A 19,367-nucleotide genomic window follows, 5' to 3' on the forward strand; every position below is an offset into this window, starting at 1 on the left:
GCTTTATCCTGTAACATTGTAAATCTATATCATGCAAAACCTATCTAAATTTTATCGTAGAATTTCAAACCAAATTACTTAAATAATATAACAAAATAAACACATAAATAATATTATGGCCCCGTTTGGATTAGTTTATTTTTGAACTTATGCAAACAGCTTATGCAATATAAATTAAGTTTTATGCTATTTTATAAGTTCACACTAGTAAAAGCTGTATTTTTATAAGCTATTTTATTATACACTACCTTGACAAACTTATAATCTATACATACATAATATAAAGAGATACATTGTTTTTGGTGTGGACTTTTTCATAATATCAACAATAACCTTAATTTTTTTAGTAGCAACAAAAATCTTTTATTAACAAACTCATCAAAACATAAGACATATATATTATTTATTTTTTGTTAACAAACAAAAATATTTTATTAACAAACTCACCTAACGTAATAAATAGGCACCTAAAAAAAATATACTCAGTATATATATACACGGTCGAACCCAAAAATTGCAGGCAAAGTCAATCTATCTATGATTGATAAATAACAAAAAAATAAAGAATTCACCAAAAATAAAACAATCTATAACAAACTCAATCTAAATTTTAGAAAAACTAAACCCTTTTTATTTTGTATACTACGATAATCAACTTTACTACCCCATCTCTTTCTCTCATTCAATTCAGGTACCTTTACTCTATTTTTTTTTTGTTTTTAGTCTTATTTTGGTTATGTTAACAATTATTCAGTCCTTAAAAACATGCTTGTGTTGTGTTATCGCTTAATTTTGGCTTTGTAGAAAATAAATAATAACCACAAGAAAATTCTGAGGACCAATTTGAATTTATATTTTAAATTTGTAATGGTTTAGAGTTTATAAAACTAGTGATCGAATCAGCAATTTGATCACCGGTTAGTAGCTGAGTGATCCAATTACATATGGTTTGTGACCAGATGCAATGGTAATTTGATTGTCACAGAATATGATAGGTGTGGTACATTATGATATCTATAGTTTTGCCGAAAGAGATCTTGTCTTAATCAATAGCAGTGTGATCCATTCTGTTTCACAAAGTGATCTTATGGTTATTATGATTATTTTTATTTTGTAGTTCTCATCGTCGCAAAGTGATCTTATCCTTGAGTTTGGCCATAGAATTTCAGATGGGGGGCTCTAGCTATTCTAACGTAGATTGTGACGAAGTGAGTGTATCGGCTACTCCATCTCGGAAGCAAGAATTGCTGAAATTTGAACTTCTATCACTCAATACTGACTTTCCTCCTAGCTGTGATGGTGATAATAGGTCTGTGAATGAGGGTTGTGAATCACCTTTATCATCCTGGGATTCAGAACCTGAAACTGATATCCCGTCTTTGATCAATTGTGATGGCATGCCTGATCAAGGATCCCTTCAAAGTATTAACCTGGAAGAGAACTATCTTGGTATGGAAGAACAAAATCAGTTTGTTGGGGTCGAAAACACGGATGATGGTTTATTGTGGGAGATGGACAACAGAAGTTATGAAGAGTTGCTCAAAAAGTTCAATGAAAAGGAGGAAGAGCTCAGAGTTGCCAATTTTAAGCTTCATAATAGTGAGGCTCAGCTTGATAATGTGTGTGAAGAATTGAAGCTGAAAGAGGAGGAACTGAATAAACAAAAAGAGCTTTCAGAAGAAGAGATTTTCAAATTGAAGACTCAAATTGAGGAAAGTGAGATTCAGCTTAAAGTGACACAGGAAAGTATGGACAAATTAGAATTCGAGTTAGTTTCAGAATTGGAGGCTAATGAAACTAACAATGAGCAAGAGGTGCAGAAATTGAAGTCGGAAATGCTTGACTCGAAGGCTAAGTTCTCTTTGGAGAAAGATAAGCTGCATTTTGATATTGCAATTTTGTCAAAAAGGAAAACAGAATTGACCTTTAAACTAGAGGATTGTGATTCTAGAAACAAGGAATTAGAAAACAAACTAAAGCAATATGAAGCTGAAAAGTTGAATCAATTAGAGCTGCATGCTACTCAAATTGTTTTGCAAGATGAAATCATCTCTTTGAGGCAAGAACTTCAACAGAGAATGGATGATGCAGAAGCCACAAATAAGAAATTGGATATGGTAATGATTAAACTAGATGAAGCCAATGTCATGATTGCTAATTCTAAAGCAGAGATATGCTCCCGCGATGGTAAAATATCAAAAATGAAGAAATACACTGATGATGTAAAAACATCATTGAAGGAGCTGATGGATGACTATAACACTGCACTGAATGAAGTAAATAACTTGAAACCGCGAGTGGGAGAACTCGAAAACGAGGTGACTAGACAGAATGGTGTGATCTCAGATATGACCACGGGGAATAAGGAAGCACTTAGACAAGTACATGAGCACTATGAGGGTAAACTTGAGATCTACAAGACTGCATATAATGAACTTCTTCAAAAATCATATAGGTAAAGGTGGCGTGGCAGTCGTGCTGTTATAGCTTCCCAAGGTTACATTTAGTTGTGTCTCGTCGTTTTTTTTTTTATAACTCTTTGGTTCTAATTAGTTTTCTAAACATTGCAGAATCAGTGGTTTACTCATTTTTATTATAGCATCAATAAAATCTCGCTATTATTTTTTTAATGTGTTATTGATGTAAACTTTCTTAATCACCTTTATTGGAATTTCATCTCTAAATCACTTCTTTTTTTCGTCCACAATGTTCGAACTTGAATACCTTGTTTAAGGAATCTGAGTTCAATTTCACTTCAGCTTATGGTTAAATATCAATTTTATAGAGAATTCCCTCTTAGTGAAAAAAAAAACTCCTAAATTAATTAATAGTAACTAAGCAAATATTGAAAACATCCTAAAAATACATTTAGAGGGCTACGCCATTTATCAATGAAACGGTTCAAAGAAAATCAATAGCAAAGTATAAGCAAAAAAATAAAATCAAAAGCAAAGTACAGAGCAAATAGAACACGGCCAACTTGGCCTTGGTCAAAAACTAAAGGGCCATTTACTTCGAAGGTTTCTCCCCCCACCCATCATTCTTTTAACTTTTCTAAATTCCGTTTTTATTTCTGCGAATGAAGTTTTCTGCAAGGTCATATGAGAATATATAAAGATAATTTTAATAAATTGTTTTAAAAAATATATATGAATGATATAGTTGAAGTTGATATTAAATAGTTAAATTTTTAAACTAATGTTAATATATAATGGCATGTAATAAAAAAAAAAAGTTATTTGAAACATGCTAGCCAAGTGAAATAGAAAATTGACAAGAATTCTTCAACAAAATTGGCTTATTCATATAGCTAAACATACAGCTTATATGGAGAATTTTAGTTCCACTGCTCAACGCTCTCCTGTACGTACTTAGAGCAAGTCATCATAACTTCGATTGTCCATATCCCACAAAAATTATATATGACGTGGCAGCCCCATAAGCATGTATTATGTGACATTTTATTTAAAGAATGTGTCATATTATCAAAATTGAAGATTAAAAGAAAACGGACCAAATGTTTGAATTTTCAAAGTAGGTGGAGCAAAATTGTGCATTTTATAAAATATGGTGACCAAAACTGCGATCGGGAAGGGGTTGGAACCACTTGATACTAGAACTAACCCTCAAATCAGATCAGGCGGTTAAGTGGGCCGGATACTGGTGGTGGAATAAAAAATACTAGCATTTAAGCCTATGATATCTATGTTGAGTTGAGAGAGATATATGCTAAACAGAAAGAAGAAGATAATATGTTTTTGGCTTAAATGCAGTTTTACCCCTTTGTTTTGAAAAATGCGGAATTTTACCCCTCATATTTTAAAATGAGGAATTTTACCCCCTATTTCATAATTTGTTGGATTTTGCCCCCACCAAAATTCTGCACAAAATCTGCTTCTGAGCCTCAAGTTCAAAGCTTCGCACAGAACTCAATTTGGATCAATAATTCACAAAATTGATACCGAAACGACCGTAATCGAGTTAGCTTTCTACAGAATCAAACCCCACTAAATTTGAAGTTATAGAGATAGATTAATTACCGTTTTAGTGAAGGTCTGTCTAATTACTAATTTTGCAGAAATCTACTTGTGACCTTCAAATTCAACATCGTCTACCGAACGCATCGTAACTCCAAATTCGACGAAATTGAAATGCCAAAAAGGGTAATTTCGTTAGTTTTCCATACATGTAAATAGTATTAAAAAATGAGCTACATGGTGAGAGGCATGACGAAAATACCAGTAGTAGTTTCATACGATAATTAATTTGAACATACCTTCACTAAAATGGTAATTAATATCTCTTTGTAACTCCAAATTTAGTGGAGTTTGATTATGTGGAAAACTAACTCGATTGCGGTTGTTTCGGTACTAGTTTGGTGAATTATTGATCCAAATTGAGTTCTGTGCGAAGCTTTGAACTTGAGGCTCGGAAGCAGATTTTGTGCAGAATTTTGGTGGTGGGGCAAAATCCAACAAATTATAAAATAGGGGGGTAAAATTCCGCATTTTAAAATAGGAGGGGTAAAATTCCGTATTTTTCAAAACAGGGGGTAAAACTGCATTTAAGCCTATGTATTTTTTGGTACAATGAAGCAAATAAAGAGCAAGAAAATAGAGTCTCATTAGCGTCAGCTAGTAGGAGAAGACTAATTTCATCCGACGAATAGCTACAAGAGGTTATGAACCAAAAAGTGTCTGGTGGGTAGATTCTTTAAGTTATAGATAATCACTACATAGTGATGTCAATCATTAACTTTATCCGATAAGATGTTTGATAAAAAAGAAACAAATAGTTGTTGAGATATCTATGCAAAATTAAATCTTCATTAAAAAAATAGAAAATTTTACTAAAAAAAGGAAAGTAATAATTTTTTTTTGAGAATAGACGTGGAGTCGACACGTGACATAAAACCTTATTTATTTACTATATTTTTTATAATTGTGATATAAAAACTTTTTTTCTTCATATTTTCTTTCTATTATACCTTCGTTTTAATCCACCAATAAATTCCTATTTTTTGCATACACTTTTGCTTTCAAATTAATTTAATATGTTTTTTTTTTACTCAACAACAATAATATTCATTCATTCATTCAAGGGATTACATCAATCGAAATCATTACATATTCAATTTCGCTAAAAACTAATAAGAATGAATCTGCAAACAAGCTCACAACATCCGAGTTAATAGTATGAAACGGCCTAATGACAAAGCCTACTATTGATTTGACAAACTTCAAATGTCCTAAATAATCATGTATCCGGATCAGCAACGTTGATGATGCTAAAGTGATTGAATCTGCACTGAAATTGGATCGAAACAAACCTGCAAATCTGAACAAAAGAACAAACACCGTACCAAGACGTGACAAACACCGTACTAAGACGGGATAAACAAAACAAATACTCCGCACTAAGAGTCTAAGACGGGATAAAGCAACACCAGATAAAACAATCTCAAGAGAGAAAACTTAAATAAAACCTAAAAAATATGTGGATATCACTTATTTAAATAAAGAGAAATAAAAAACAATCAAGAGGGGTGACGAAGATAACAGTAATTGACGAAGAGAACGTACCTTTAGAATATCAAAACAATAGTTAAATGGATATGTTAAATCCGCAGTTAAAAGACACTTAAAAAGGAACGAAGGAGTATATACTATCAATTGATTGATATATTAAGTTTTTTAAATAATAAATAGATATTTTAAGCTTTTTTTGTTTACAATGAGCTGGGGATCGAACCCGGGACCTAGAGCATACGACCTCACCAGTAGACCAAACCTAGTGACTTAGATATTTTAAGTTTTATGTTTGTAACATACAAATCCTTTAAGTTTGTAATTTTGTAACATGTACGTTCGATTTTTTAAGTAACGGATGATCACCGGAAGAACCTAAATGTTACAAATTACAAACTTAAAATATACTTCCAACCTTTTTTTGAAAGAAGCAATGAAAAACTTCTTTCTTCTTCGTGATTTTTTTTTCTTTTTTTAGCTTCCTAACCAAAAAAATTAAATAAAAAAATATTTTTTTTGACAAGATAAAACAAAATAAAAAATATATATATAATAATCTTTATATATCAACAAAAAGTAAAAAAATATACGATCCAACCCAAAAAACGCGGGCAAAGGCAATCTAGGATACTAACAAACAAATAAAAAAAACTATATATAACAAACTCAACCTAAATTTTAGAACTACCAGAACCCTTATTATTTTGTTTTATATAAAAACCTAAACTCTTATTTTTGGCTACGCCATCTCTTTCTCTCATTCAATTCAGGTACCTCTACTTCTTTTTTTTTTATTTTAGTCTTATTTTTGGCTATGTTAGCAATTATTCAGTCCTTATAAACATGCTTGTGTTGTGTTATCGCTTGATTTTGGCTTTGAAGAAAATATCACTTCATTCATCATCAACATAACATGTCACAGTATGTTAATTTTCAACTCAACACGTAATTACATGTTAAAGGTCAAAGAATAGATTCATAATAAACACTAGAAAATTGTGAGGACCGATTTGAATTTGAATTTTAAATTTGTAATGGTTTTGACTTTATAAAACTAGTGATGGAATCAGCAATTCGATCACTGGTTGGTAACTTGGTAAGTAAGTGATGGTGAGAAAATTTTAGCACTCTTTATTGAACAAGTAGAAGATCCAATTACATATGCTTTGTGACCAGATGCAATGGTAATTTGATTGTCACGGAATATGATAGGTGTATTACATGATGATATCTATAGTTTTGTCGAAAGAGATCTTGTCCTAAATTATTCAAGGAAAAAGTTAACATGCGCCCTAAAGGGCACTTGTCAATGTACTATAGATAATCTGGGAATTGTGAATTTCTTTTGTTTAAGGTATAATTATTTCTTTTGTTTAGGACTACAACAATCTGTTATCTATGTATACTAGTGTTCAATTTTTATTGTTACTGTTGCTTATTCAATCATATTCACTCTCACAAGCCAAGCAATTTATCTGTACATTTGCGATGAAAAAACCAGCATAGAGAAAAAGCGATTGTTGGTCGCTAAGTGGCTTTCAAATTGCAATCCAGATTTATAGTTCATGTTATTATAACTATCTATTTATTCATGACTTTTCATTATTTTATTTTGTAGTTCTCATCTTCGCAAAGCTGTTATTGTTGAGTTTGCCCAGATGGAGAGCTCTAGCTATTCTAACGCTGAGTGTGACGAAGTAAGTGGATCGGTTACTCCATCTCAGAAGCAAGAGTTGCTGAAATTTGAGCTTCTATCTCTCAAAACTGACTTACCTCCTACCGATGATGATGATGATAATAGCTCTGTGGCTTCTATGAATGAGGGTTGTGAATCACCTTTATCATCCTGGGATTCTGAACCTGAAACTGATATCCCATCTTTGATCAATTGTGATGGCATGCCTGATCAAGGATCCCTTCAAAGTATTAACCTGGAAGAGAACTATCTTGGTATGGAAGAACAAAACCAGTTTGTTGGGGTCGAAAATTCGGATGATGGTTTATTGTGGGAGATGGACAATAGAAGTTATGATGACTTGGTTAAAAAGTTCTTGGAAAAGGAGGAAGAGCTAAGATTGTCATATTTTAGACTTGAGCTTTTGGAACAAGAGAATATCAATTTGAAGGTTCAAGCTGAGAATAGCGAGGGTCAGCTTGAAAATGTGAGTAAAGAATTAAAGCTGAAAGAGGAGGAGTTGCATAAACAAAGAGAGCTTTCGGAAGAAGAGATTTCCAAGTTGAAGATTCAAATTGAGAAAAGTGAGAATCGGCTTAATAATGTGAATAAAGAATTGAAGCGGAAAGAGGAGGAACTAAAAATACAAAAAGGGGTTTGGGAAAAAGGCATTTCATATTGGGAGTTTCAAATTGAGAAAAGTGAGAATTGGCTTGAAAATGTGAGCAAAGAATTAAAGCTGAAAGAGGAGGAGTTGCATAAACAAAGAGAGTTTTCGGAAGAAGAGATTTTCAAGTTGAAGAATCAAATTGAGAAAAGTGAGAATCGGCTTAATAATGTGAATAAAGAATTGAAGCGGAAAGAGGAGGAACTAAAAATACAAAAAGAGCTTTCAAATAAAGACATTTGGTATTTGAAGACTCAACTTGAGAAACGTGAGAATCAGCTTAATAACGTGAGTGAAGAACTGAAGCTAAAAGAGGAGGAACTGGAAATACAAAAAGAGCTTTCGGAAGAAAAGATTGTGAAGTTCAAGGTTCAATTTGTGAAAAGTGAAATTCGGTATAATACTGTGAATGAAGAATTGAAGCTGAAAAAGGAGGAACTGAACAAACAAAAGGAGCTTTCAGAAGAAGAGATTTTCAAATTGAAGACTCAAATTGAGAAAAGTGAGATTCAGCTTAATAATGTGAATGAAGAATTGAAGCTGAAAGAGGAGGAACTGAATAAACAAAAGGAGCTTTCAGAAGAAGAGATTTTCAAATTGAAGACTCAAATTGAGAAAAGTGAGATTCAGCTTAATAATGTGAATGAAGAATTGAAGCTGAAAGAGGAGGAACTGAATAAACAAAAGGAGCTTTCAGAAGAAGAGATTTTCAAGTTGAAGACTCAAATTGAGAAAAGTGAGATTCAGCTTAATAATGTGAATGAAGAATTGAAGCTGAAAGAGGAGGAACTGAATAAACAAAAGGAGCTTTCAGAAGAAGAGATTTTCAAGTTGAAGACTCAAATTGAGAAAAGTGGGGAAGAATTGAATCTGAAACGGGAGGAGCCGCTAAAAATAATTGCTGATATTACAAATTTGGTGGACCGGCTTGAGGTAGATCATGAAAATCTGGTGAAACAAGTTAAGATATCGAAGGATGAAATTGCAATTTTAAGAATGGAACTTAACAGCAAGTCATGTGAAACTGATCTATTGCATGGCCAGCTTAAAGTGACAGCCCAATCAGCATTGGAGTTACTTGCAGAAAATCGAAAGCTAGGAGACTTGGTTAAAATGTATGAGGCTAATGAAACTAACCATGAGCAAGAGGTGCGAAAATTGAAGTCGGAATTGCTTGACTGGCAAGCTAAGTTCTCTTTTGATATTGCAAGTTTGTCAAAAATGAATATGGAATTGACCTCTAAACTGGAGGATTGTAATTCTAGAAACAAGAAATTAGAAAACAAACTAAGGCAATATGAAGCTGAAAAGTTGAATCAAGAAGAGCTGCATGGTACTCAAAAAATTGTTTTGCAAGATGAAATCATCTCTTTGAGGCAAGAACTTGAACAGAGAATGGATGATGCAGAAGCCACAGATAAGCAATTGGACATGGTAATGCTTGAACTAGTTGAAGCCAATGTCATAATTGATAATTTTAAAGCTGAGATATGCTCCCGCGATGATAAAATATCAAATATGCAGAAATATATTGATGATGTAAAAACATCGTTGAAGGAGCTGATGATGGACTATAACACTGCACTGAATGAACTATATAACGTGAACCTGAGATTGGGAGAACTCGAAAAAGAGGTGACTAGACAGAATGGCGTGATCTCGGATATGGCTGAGGAGAAGAAGGAAGCAATTAGACAACTATGTCTTTCACTTGAGGACTATAAGAGTAAACTTGAGCACTGCAAGAGTGGATATAATGAACTTCTTCAAACATTATATGGTTAAAGGTGTCGTGGCAGTCGTGCTGTTATCGCTTCCTAAGGTTACATTTAGTCGTGTCTCGTCGTTTCATTTTGTTTAGTTTTTGTTAATTTTGGTTCTTATTAGATTTTTATCAGTTTCTTAATTGTTCCTGCTATGCACCTAAACATTGCAGAATTTGTGTGTTTCTTCTTATAAATCAAAACTATTTATTAATTTGGTTGATTACTTCCTCCGGACACAAATATAATAAAAAGAACACTTTAAATTTTGGATACAAATATAAGCAAAAGTTAACTACTTTTAAACTAATTAATACTATTATTCCTAATATACTCTTATTTAATCATTTCACTTTTCAAAAGTTTATGTGATTTCCAAGGCATAAATCATTTTTCAAAGGGTAATATAGTAAACTTAACTCATGTTTTGCAATAATAAAGAAAATTAACTACACTTAACTAAATTTCTTAAACACCACATAAACAGTTATTTTTTCTTATATTTGTGTCCGGAGGGAGCAGATATTAGTGGTGGCTTGTGTGTGTGCTAGTGCTACTCAATTATTTACAACATTTACTGTTTTTTTCAAAGAAAATGAAATTAATTACTTATTCAGGCCCCTGTGAGATCCTGAGATCGAACTCGGGTGAAGGTGTTCAGTCTGACAATATCAGCAATTCAGCATTGTGAACTAGATCTTAAGTATGACTTTTACAAAAAAAAAAAAAAAAAAGAGAGAAAAGTTGGTCAATTAACTTAATGACTATAAATTCATGAATAAGTGGAGAATCCAAATTCGAATTTTCCTTACCAACCGAGTTATACTCGCATCGAAACATATATGATTTAATAGGATCTATTTTAAACTAATGATACATCATACATGTAATCATTTTTTAAAAAATGAAAAAATGCAATCATTTAAATTTCAACTAATGTGTTTTAACAAAAAATTAACTAATGTGTTAAGAATATGTCAGAGTGTATGTGATTTATTTTATTCTAAAATTTTAGAAAGTTATTATATATTTTGAGTGTGTGGTCATCTTCCTCTGAATAGAAGGAAATAAAGACTCCAATCTATATCACTAAGGATTATGACTTTGTCAAGGTCCACTTCCAATTTATATTTATGAATGGTTTCTTAGATTCTTGAGTAGTAATACTCTACCATCATCATTTTTAAGGAATACTCTACCCGTTTCCAATAGGTTCAGTTTATTCGGATTCACACACTATATAAAAATAAAATTAACCTTGATTATTATTGGACAATCGATGCCGTAGTTTTACTTAGAGAAATCTCCCGTTGTGGATGGTTCGAGTTGAACAATTCAAATGCATAATCACATTTTACTTTATAGTATTGATTATTATTGTCATAGTAAACAGTGTCTCGGATACTTATTAAGCATACTAAAAATAGAAATAAAAAAGTAAAACTAATGTTGATAAGATAACATTTTACACTTTCAATGTTTTGAATGCACCAATTTCAAGACAAAACTTCTGTATTTATATGTTTAACTAGTGTCTCTGTTTAGCATTTTCCTTATAGTATATGCCACCCGATGATTTTGGGGTTGAATAATGTAATATTCATCATTTTTTTAAAAAAATAATTCTATTTTTTTAGTAAAAAGAATTCTATTTTACCTTTGCTAATATACTCCCTCCGTATATCAAATTATATGTCGTTTTGAGAAAAAAAATTGTATTAAATTATAAGTCGCTTTACATTATCAATGAAGCATTTAATACTATTTTTCCTATTATACCCTTAACTATTTATTACTCTCTTTTCTTTCAATTCTTCAATTTATTTTTTTCATACCATAAATGAATGACAATTTTATAAATCAATTACTCATAATTTCTCTTTTCCATAAACATTAATTACATTTCTTAATGCGTAAAAATGTCAAAATGATATATATTGTGGTATGGATGAAGTATAAATTTAGGGAGAAAGATATTATTGTCTAAGATAGTGAAAGTCATAATAAAATTCAAAGAACAACCGAACAAATACTTACATTTAATTTTGTATCAGAAAATTAATAGAACTTAAACCGGAGATTTTTAGAGAAGACATGTCTTATATTTTTTATCTACAAAATTTGTCATTTTAGATCCCGAACTAGATTAAACTAGCTGAAAATCAAAAAATTGTCTTTTTACCACTAAAATAAACTACCACGCCGTTTTCGTGAGCTTAACTTAAGAACACCGCATTATAAATATGTAGGAGTCACTGTTCGAACCTAAAAACTCTATTTATTTATCTTTAAAATGAAATTTCTAGACTAAATGCCAAAAACAAAAATACTACTACACCTTATTTATTTATTTTGAAAATTTAAATAAATATAGAAAAATAAGGTTGACAATTTCCTATATATATTTTGTAAGATCTAGAAAATAACAGGTCCTCCTGGACCAATTCCTTGCCTTTAATAGTAAGTAAGATTAAGAAGACGGGGGACCAAAAATTCTTTCCGCTGACTTTGTTTCATTATTAGTATTGTTTCTTCTACCAGTTCACACACACACAAACATGGTCACGCGTGTTCTTAACAAAACAAGAGACAAATTCTCACACAACACAAACAAACGAGTTGACTATGTCTATGTTACTATGTATACATACACCAAATGGAACAAGACTCTTTTTGTTTCACTTCCACGCAGCACCAACTACAACAATTTCATACAAGACCTTTTATTATGTCTTTCCTCCAAACTAGAACCTTCTTTCTCATTCATTTCTCAACATGTTCCTTCCTCTCTTCATTATTTCCTTCTAACTTCTGACTCTCTTTCTCATCATCTTCAATTCAATTCATCTATTTCCTCAGATTTAATTTGTCACCTGCAACTGCAACTACCAATCCGATCTTACCAAGGTATATACTATTTAGAATATAAATATAAATATTACTATTATGATATTTTTATGCAGTTTGTTGTTAAAATTTGAATGCTGTCATGTTTCTCCTCTTTAATAAGTAACTAAGCAGGTGTTTTGTTTTATTCTAATTATTATTTATCTTGTTTTAGGCAGACATTGAGAGTATTGGGAGAGATTTGATTTCTATATTTGGAATTTGACCTTTGACACTTGCAAAATTTGTGGCCAAAGCTCAACATTTGAAGTAATATGTCTGGTAAAGTAGTTACCAAAATTCGGATAGTTAAATGTCCGAAATGTCGGAACCTTCTTCCAGAGCCTCAAGGATATGATGTGTACAAGTGTGGTGGATGTGGCACTGACCTTAAAGGTGAAAAATCTATTTTAATTTTTGTATACTATTATTGTACTCTCCAAATTTTACTCTGTTGCAAAATTATGCAGAAAAAAAATAAATAAAATCCATATGTGAAGTTTATTTAACTCTTGGAAATCAATTGTGATATTTTCCATGCCAATTTTATGTTTTCTGTTGTCCACTCTATAAACCAAATACTACTGCTTTAAGTGAAATTCTATGAATAATCCAAGTTTTCGAATAAAGATGCTGATTGCATTCTGTATCACTGATATCATTTTCATTTCATACAGCTAAGAAACAAAGTATGGCTGTGAACTCAGATTCCAGTATACAAGAAATCAATGCAGCTCCTGGAAGCACATCAGATCTTGTTTCTGGAGGTAAACAACGTAGCGGAAGAAAGCATCAAGTTCCTCTTCGGAAAGATATTTTGAAGGATAAAGCAACTGCTTCAAGCGAATGTTATTTGGATGGAAACGGTGAGGACAGTGGCGGTCAGTTAATACCTTTCAAGTTCACAGACGAAGAAGAACTGGAAGGTGAGTTGGATATCCCTAAATTGTCACTCAGAAGGCGTAGAGTATCGAACAAAGGTGGTTCAAATAAGATCACTCACTGTGAGATTGAGGATATAAGTAGTAATGGAGACTTTTCATTAGAAAGATCAAAAGATGAGTCGATTTATTCATCTGATGATGATGGCGATGATGACAGATCAGTTCTGATAGGTGACAGACCTGAAATGGAAATTGCTGAAAGTAATTTAAAACGAGCAGAAGAGTTGAATGAAGGAAACTTGTCGCTAGAGGGTGCAAATGACGAGTTAATTTCTGGATCAGATGAAGAAGATGCCAACAAAGAGAAGTCAGTTACAGCAGGTGAAAACCCTGAAGTGGAAATTATTGGAAGTGCTTTAGAAGGAGCAGAAGACATGAATAATGGCAACTTGCCGCTAGAGGAGGTTAATTCTGGAATGGATAGAGAAGATGTCAATAATGATAAATCAGCTCTAGTTGGGGAAAACCTTGTAGGGGAAAATTTGCCACTAGAGGGAGCAGCTATAGAGGGTGCGAAATCCGAAATAGACACTACAGAAGGTACTACTACAAAAAATCCAAACACTGAGAATGTAGATACATTAGGTACCAGAGATCATAGTTCAGAGCTTAGTGCTGTTCTTGGAAAAGGCAAACTGTCTAAATCTGCAACAACCGGAAGCTCTTATGCTTATGATGACGGCCTTTCTTCACATGATGGAATGAATGAGCATTACCCTGTCAAACATTTAGATTCTTTGAAAACCACCGACACTGTTGATGAAGGAAGGAACAAAAAGGGTAAAGGCCTTGCTAATAGCTCCTTGTATGGTGATCTTGGAACACAACATCAATCACATATGCCACACGATAAGAATCATGACATGAAAGAGAGCAGAAGGAATCAAATCAAGGTGTTGGACAATACAACCCATGGTAATTCACGTTTGATGAAAACAAAGAGAGATCATGAGTTTCCGTCGAGAATTCCTTTCCAAAGAAGTGGTTACCAATCACACAATGAAAGTGGAAGGCCAAGAAATGGAATGCATGATCAGAGTTCAAGCTTTCTTTTGCGTGACTCCCGTGCGGACACTGACCAAGAGAAGATGAAACTGTTGAGAATGATTCATAAGTTGCAGGACCAACTTGACCAGTCTCGCGTGAGTGAGGAAACAAATAGAAGATTGTCCAAAGGTGTATCTTACAAGGGAAACCATGGTCATGCATACCAATACCATAGTCATGACCTTCATGAGGGAAGGTTTTCTCACGCGCTTGATCACGCTAGGTGTAATGGTAGATGTAATCATGGAATCATATCACACCAAAGGCATCAATACTCACGGATACCTTATTCAGCTGAGGTAACAAGTTGTGCACACCGTGTTGATCATTGTTGTTACCATTGTTGTTCCCATGTCTCAGCAGATTTGTCTCCACGTGTTCATTTCCAACACGACAATTTATACAGATCCTATCAAGGACAAGACCATTGCTCTTCAAGTCCACGGCACTTCACAGCCTCTAAACTCCCATTATATAGCAGTGAAACAAATTCTGATGATCAGAGTTATCGGGCTACTGCGGTGAGGAAATATTTAAGGGAGAAACAGAACTTGGCTAAGCGACATCACAGGCCAATAGCAGGTGGAGCTCCTTTCATCACTTGTCATAAATGTTCAAACCTGCTTCAACTACCTGCAGATTTTCTCCTTTATAAAAGGGTGTGTCATAAGCTGAAATGTGGTGAATGTTCAGAGGTACTCAAGTTTTCACTCAAGAATGGAAGTCATGTAGTACCTTTTTCATCAAATACTATAGGTCTTCCATCTCGCGAGCTTCACCATCAAAGCGAGGTGATTAGCAGCAACAATCTACCATCAAAAACCCGTGTCAACTATTACCATTACTCACCTGCAAAACCCATTTCATATTATGATGATCATGGCCTTTCTGTATCTCAAAGTTTCTCCTCAGAAGTAGATCCTGTTTTTCTTCCACAACAATTTCATTCCTTGAATGGTGGTGAATATGTTAATCCAAACGTTTCTCCTAGCTCAACAGTTAAGGCGAAAATTGTTGCTTCAAGATATTTTAGTGCAATCGCGGCTCCAACGGAGACAGATGAATCGACTGAATTTTCCTCCAATATGTCTGAAACCAGGAAATTGTCTGCAGAAAAGGAGGCAAGGTCGTCACTAAAAAATACTCTTCATAAGCTGATGGGCTATTCTACACCAAGTAAATTGATAAGAGGGACATCTTCAAGGAGCTCATACTCAATTCAGGAAATGATCTGAGTAAAGAAAGAGAATGAGGGAGTTATAATTTTTCATGTAGTATTATCCATCTTGAAATTGGCAATAGGTGTATTTATTCGCAGTAGCTACATTATTTAATTTAATTTTAGTATGTATATACCAGATTACCAGTTCTTGAATAGGTGTTGTGCACTTGTAATGCACGTCAATTAAGATTATTGTTGTAAAGATATTCTTTTGGTGTATAAATGATTTCATTTGAATTTTTATATACATCAACTTCCTTATGTTTCTTATATATTAGTACAAGTGTTAACAAACCTTGTTTAATGCTTAGGCAAGTCTCATTTTCCTTTAGGTAAATGAAATATCCTTTTATAATACCCATTAGCAATTTTAATTTGTGCTTTAAATTAAATTATTTGTTAGTGGTCCTCATCATTAATTTACCCAAAAAAAAAAAAAAGACTTATGGAATAAATCAGACAAACAATTGTATGTGTTCTATAATTGACATGTAGAGTTAAACATTTGAATACTAAAGAGAATCATCACATGGATACAGTATAAGAACATTCTTTATATAGTGTTCGTTGAACTATTGGAGCCAACAAAATAATCATCATTGTCCGAATCAGATTCTAAATCTTCATCGACAGTCGGCTCAAAAGGTCTTATCCTGTTTGTATTGGCTTCTAATGGAGGTAGTCCATCATCATCATCATCACTCGCGTCCGTCTCATTCTCTTGTTGCACGGTGGCTCTCTCATTTAAATCATGTTTAAAAATTTCAGGCCTGTACATAAAACATGATTAAAAATGAGTTATTTTGTAGATACCATTATATGCTACAATATAACATCCAAGTTTGATATAGAGAATATGAACAAAGATGTTATTATCAAGAGTTACCATTCTGCAGATTTCTGTAATGTTCGGACTTGTGCATAGACAAGAACTTGAACAACAATACATCCAACCTTGCTTCCTGATTCAAGAGCCTCTTTCTTTCCACTTTCATCAACTACAACAAAGTTTCCTGAAGATTGAGAAAACACCTGGGTTGGTTTATCAATGAAGTAAAGGCATACCAAGGAAAAAAAATAGTTTTCAAAACCAACCAATACACAGGATTTCGATCAAATTCTTATGCTGATAAGCTGGAGTTACACAAAACAGAGATCTGCAGTGAACTCGCCAAGTGCCCAAACAATATTCCAAGTTTAATGTCTATGGATTGTTTGACAAAATAGGTTCGGGGAGTGGAGTTCATTCAGCTTTTAAATAATTCCGTTACAACAAAGTCATAATCAGCTCCAAAAAATTGGTGGTTTTCTTCCCAAAGACACTATACATTCCATGATAGAGTATATATGGCCAACAATTAGGACACAAAGACAAACATATAATGCTACAAGCAAAATAATCAATGATAACAGAAATTCATTACTTCACAAAGACAAACATATAATGCTACAAGTGAAACAATTTTTTGTTGTTTAAAAAGTAAGTAAATAACCCTGTTGAATGGTTTTTGAATTAGGACAATGGACGTTGAATTTGTACTTAAATAGGACAAACCTCGTTTTATCCACATGCTTTTCTGAAATTTAGCAGGAAATAGAGCTAGTGATTTCTCGCCACTTGCATCCATAACCTTGAAAAAAATCAAAATGGAAGGATAGATAAGAACTACATACACACAAGTAAAAAATAAACCATCAATTTAGTCCCTAAACTTCAATTTAGCTTTAAAGTGTATAAAATCTGTCAATTCAATCCCTGTTATTAAGCTGTTGGAGACTAAATTGACAGATTTTCATATACTAAATTGACGGATTACATAAACTTTAAGGAAAATTATGGAAGATTTAAAACATATAAAGTAGTAAAAGTAGCACCACTACTACCTCAATGAGATTGGAGCCGCGAAGAGACACAACCTGCATGATACATTGCCCATCTTGAAGGGTTACATGTTTTTCCTCAGTTGCCCTTTTCAAATTCTTCCTTCCTCCTCCCATTGCCACACAAATTCTTAATTTCTTGTTGCTAAGATTTATCACAATCACAAAACTCTGCATATCAGAAATATCAGCAACAATATGTACAGAATGATACTGCTAACTGAATTTCTATAACAGGTTCACAAAATGGATGATATGAACGGTTCAATTTATTAAAAAACTAATAAAGTTAGGGTTTGAAGAAAAGGAGAGTGAAGAAAACCAAACCCTAGTATAAGCTCCATCCAAAAACAAAAACAAAAACAAAAGTATGTAGATGAAAAGAATTGAACCTGTACGAAGCAGTGAAGCAGATGCCGTGTATGATGCGGCTAAGTAGTGAACAAGGAGACGACTTCCTCAATGATACATGCGAAGGAGAAAGAATGATTGTTTTGTTTATGGGAGGAAAAAAGGGTTTTAGGGTTTTTGCAAATTGAGAATTATTATAACTATTTTAATTTTATAATTATTTTATAACCATTTTATATGTAAAAAAAAAAAAAAAGAGTCACATTTTCTAGATCAAAATCTGGATGTTACATCAGCTATCCGCTGTAAGGTTTACGATAGAGTATTTTCTATGTCCTACTCGAGGGCTAGTATAGACTAATTAAGTCAAAAGCGAATTATTACTAACATTGAGGTCGATATAGTGTCGAATGGTAGATATTCTTGTGATGGGAGGACAATTTGATCTCCAAAGACACCAAATCCTAATGAAAAACCCACAACATCTAAAACAAATACGAGTTGTATTACCTATTTTTTGACACAATTGTTCATACCTATTTTTTTAATAACATTCTCAATTGTATTACGAGTTTCATGAATTGCTATGAAATCAATATGATAAATTCTCATGCAGTCGCAAATAGGTGAAAGAAAATTACGACATTTGACCCTTCTACAATTGCATATTAGAAAATTCATGGAGGAATATTGTTTGTTTTGGGTACCTCAAACCCCGAAGAGCCTTGTTGATGAACAACATTTTTAGATGCAAGTATATCCATATCTTCACCGACATTTAGGGATGTCAATTTGAAATGTAAATTATAATATCGTGGAGATTGCCACGTTTGAAGATTCGAAGACAGGAAAAAAAATTAACAATATGAGGAGTTAGAGCTTATTAAGGTCTATCTCAACACATATACGTGCAAACTCCCCTCTTGAGTGAGTGGATGAAAGTTAGACGATCAATTTTTAACATAATTCCAAGTGCCGACTCTATCCTCCATAAGGATATAACATTATAGTATAGTTTTAAGGGAATCAATATCCGAATATTCACCTGATTGATATCATCAGCAATCTTGGAAAAGAGAAATCTTCGTCGTTGTACAATTAAATAATGATATGCCACTCACCATGGTCCTTCGAATAAAAACAAATTTTTCTTCATTTTTATTCTAATTAAAATATTATTAAATATCTATAATCCAATAGACTAAACTCTAAATTCATAAAAAAAAAAAAAAAAAATCCAATAGTCTAAATACACACATTATTTATTTTATTTTTTTTCAACGGAGAGAATCTATTATGACAAAGTAACGATTAAATACTGAATTAATTGGGAAGAGTTAAATAATTTAAAGACTCTATCGCTAAACCTTTGTAGACAGCTTATGTAACATCTCAAATTTTGA

The 19,367-nt window shown here is 32.8% G+C and overlaps 4 protein-coding genes across 5 annotated transcripts; 3 read left to right on the forward strand and 1 right to left on the reverse strand.

The window, feature by feature from the left end:
* Positions 1 to 518: 518 nt before the first annotated feature.
* On the forward strand, positions 519 to 2,656 carry LOC123913401 (putative leucine-rich repeat-containing protein DDB_G0290503). The gene is made up of 2 exons (XM_045964128.1): positions 519 to 691; positions 1,118 to 2,656. The coding sequence occupies exon 2, from the start codon at positions 1,170 to 1,172 to the stop codon at positions 2,457 to 2,459; it is 1,290 nt and encodes a 429-aa protein (XP_045820084.1). The 5' UTR covers positions 519 to 691; positions 1,118 to 1,169; the 3' UTR covers positions 2,460 to 2,656.
* A 4,494-nt stretch (positions 2,657 to 7,150) lies between these two features.
* LOC123913402 (repetitive organellar protein-like) lies at positions 7,151 to 9,838 on the forward strand. The gene has a single exon (XM_045964129.1). It carries the CDS (start codon positions 7,187 to 7,189, stop codon positions 9,653 to 9,655), a length of 2,469 nt encoding a protein of 822 aa, XP_045820085.1. The 5' UTR covers positions 7,151 to 7,186; the 3' UTR covers positions 9,656 to 9,838.
* A 2,294-nt stretch (positions 9,839 to 12,132) lies between these two features.
* LOC123913403 lies at positions 12,133 to 15,979 on the forward strand. Of its 2 annotated transcripts, none has more exons than XM_045964130.1 (3): positions 12,133 to 12,540; positions 12,695 to 12,915; positions 13,197 to 15,979. In XM_045964130.1, exons 2-3 carry the CDS (start codon positions 12,795 to 12,797, stop codon positions 15,743 to 15,745), a joined length of 2,670 nt encoding a protein of 889 aa, XP_045820086.1. In that variant the 5' UTR covers positions 12,133 to 12,540; positions 12,695 to 12,794; the 3' UTR covers positions 15,746 to 15,979. The 2 variants fall into 2 exon arrangements, with proteins under 2 accessions (XP_045820086.1, XP_045820087.1); XM_045964131.1 differs by having other exon boundaries at positions 12,184 to 12,540; positions 12,699 to 12,915.
* A 208-nt stretch (positions 15,980 to 16,187) lies between these two features.
* Positions 16,188 to 18,183, reverse strand: LOC123913404 (probable RNA-binding protein EIF1AD). Its single transcript, XM_045964132.1, has 5 exons — positions 18,006 to 18,183; positions 17,617 to 17,784; positions 17,288 to 17,363; positions 16,619 to 16,745; positions 16,188 to 16,502 (listed from the first exon to the last, which is right to left on the reverse strand). The coding sequence occupies exons 2-5, from the start codon at positions 17,728 to 17,730 to the stop codon at positions 16,286 to 16,288; spliced, it is 534 nt and encodes a 177-aa protein (XP_045820088.1). The 5' UTR covers positions 17,731 to 17,784; positions 18,006 to 18,183; the 3' UTR covers positions 16,188 to 16,285.
* Positions 18,184 to 19,367: the final 1,184 nt, after the last annotated feature.

The sequence above is a fragment of the Trifolium pratense genome, linkage group LG3, assembly GCF_020283565.1.
Source record: "Trifolium pratense cultivar HEN17-A07 linkage group LG3, ARS_RC_1.1, whole genome shotgun sequence".
Taxonomy (NCBI): Eukaryota; Viridiplantae; Streptophyta; class Magnoliopsida; order Fabales; family Fabaceae; genus Trifolium; species Trifolium pratense.

Coding starts and splice junctions, on each gene's coding strand:
- LOC123913401 (XM_045964128.1), top strand. CDS start 1,170: ATGGGGGGCTCTAGCTATTCTAACGTAGATTGTGACGAAGTGAGTGTA.
- LOC123913403 (XM_045964130.1), top strand. CDS start 12,795: ATGTCTGGTAAAGTAGTTACCAAAATTCGGATAGTTAAATGTCCGAAA. Junction 12,916..13,196: donor ATGTGGCACTGACCTTAAAG/GTGAAAAATCTA, acceptor CATTTCATACAG/CTAAGAAACAAAGTATGGCT.
- LOC123913402 (XM_045964129.1), top strand. CDS start 7,187: ATGGAGAGCTCTAGCTATTCTAACGCTGAGTGTGACGAAGTAAGTGGA.
- LOC123913404 (XM_045964132.1), bottom strand. CDS start 17,730: ATGGGAGGAGGAAGGAAGAATTTGAAAAGGGCAACTGAGGAAAAACAT. Junction 17,364..17,616: donor GCGGCTCCAATCTCATTGAG/GTAGTAGTGGTG, acceptor ATTTTTTTCAAG/GTTATGGATGCAAGTGGCGA. Junction 16,746..17,287: donor AAGCATGTGGATAAAACGAG/GTTTGTCCTATT, acceptor CTCAATCTTCAG/GAAACTTTGTTGTAGTTGAT.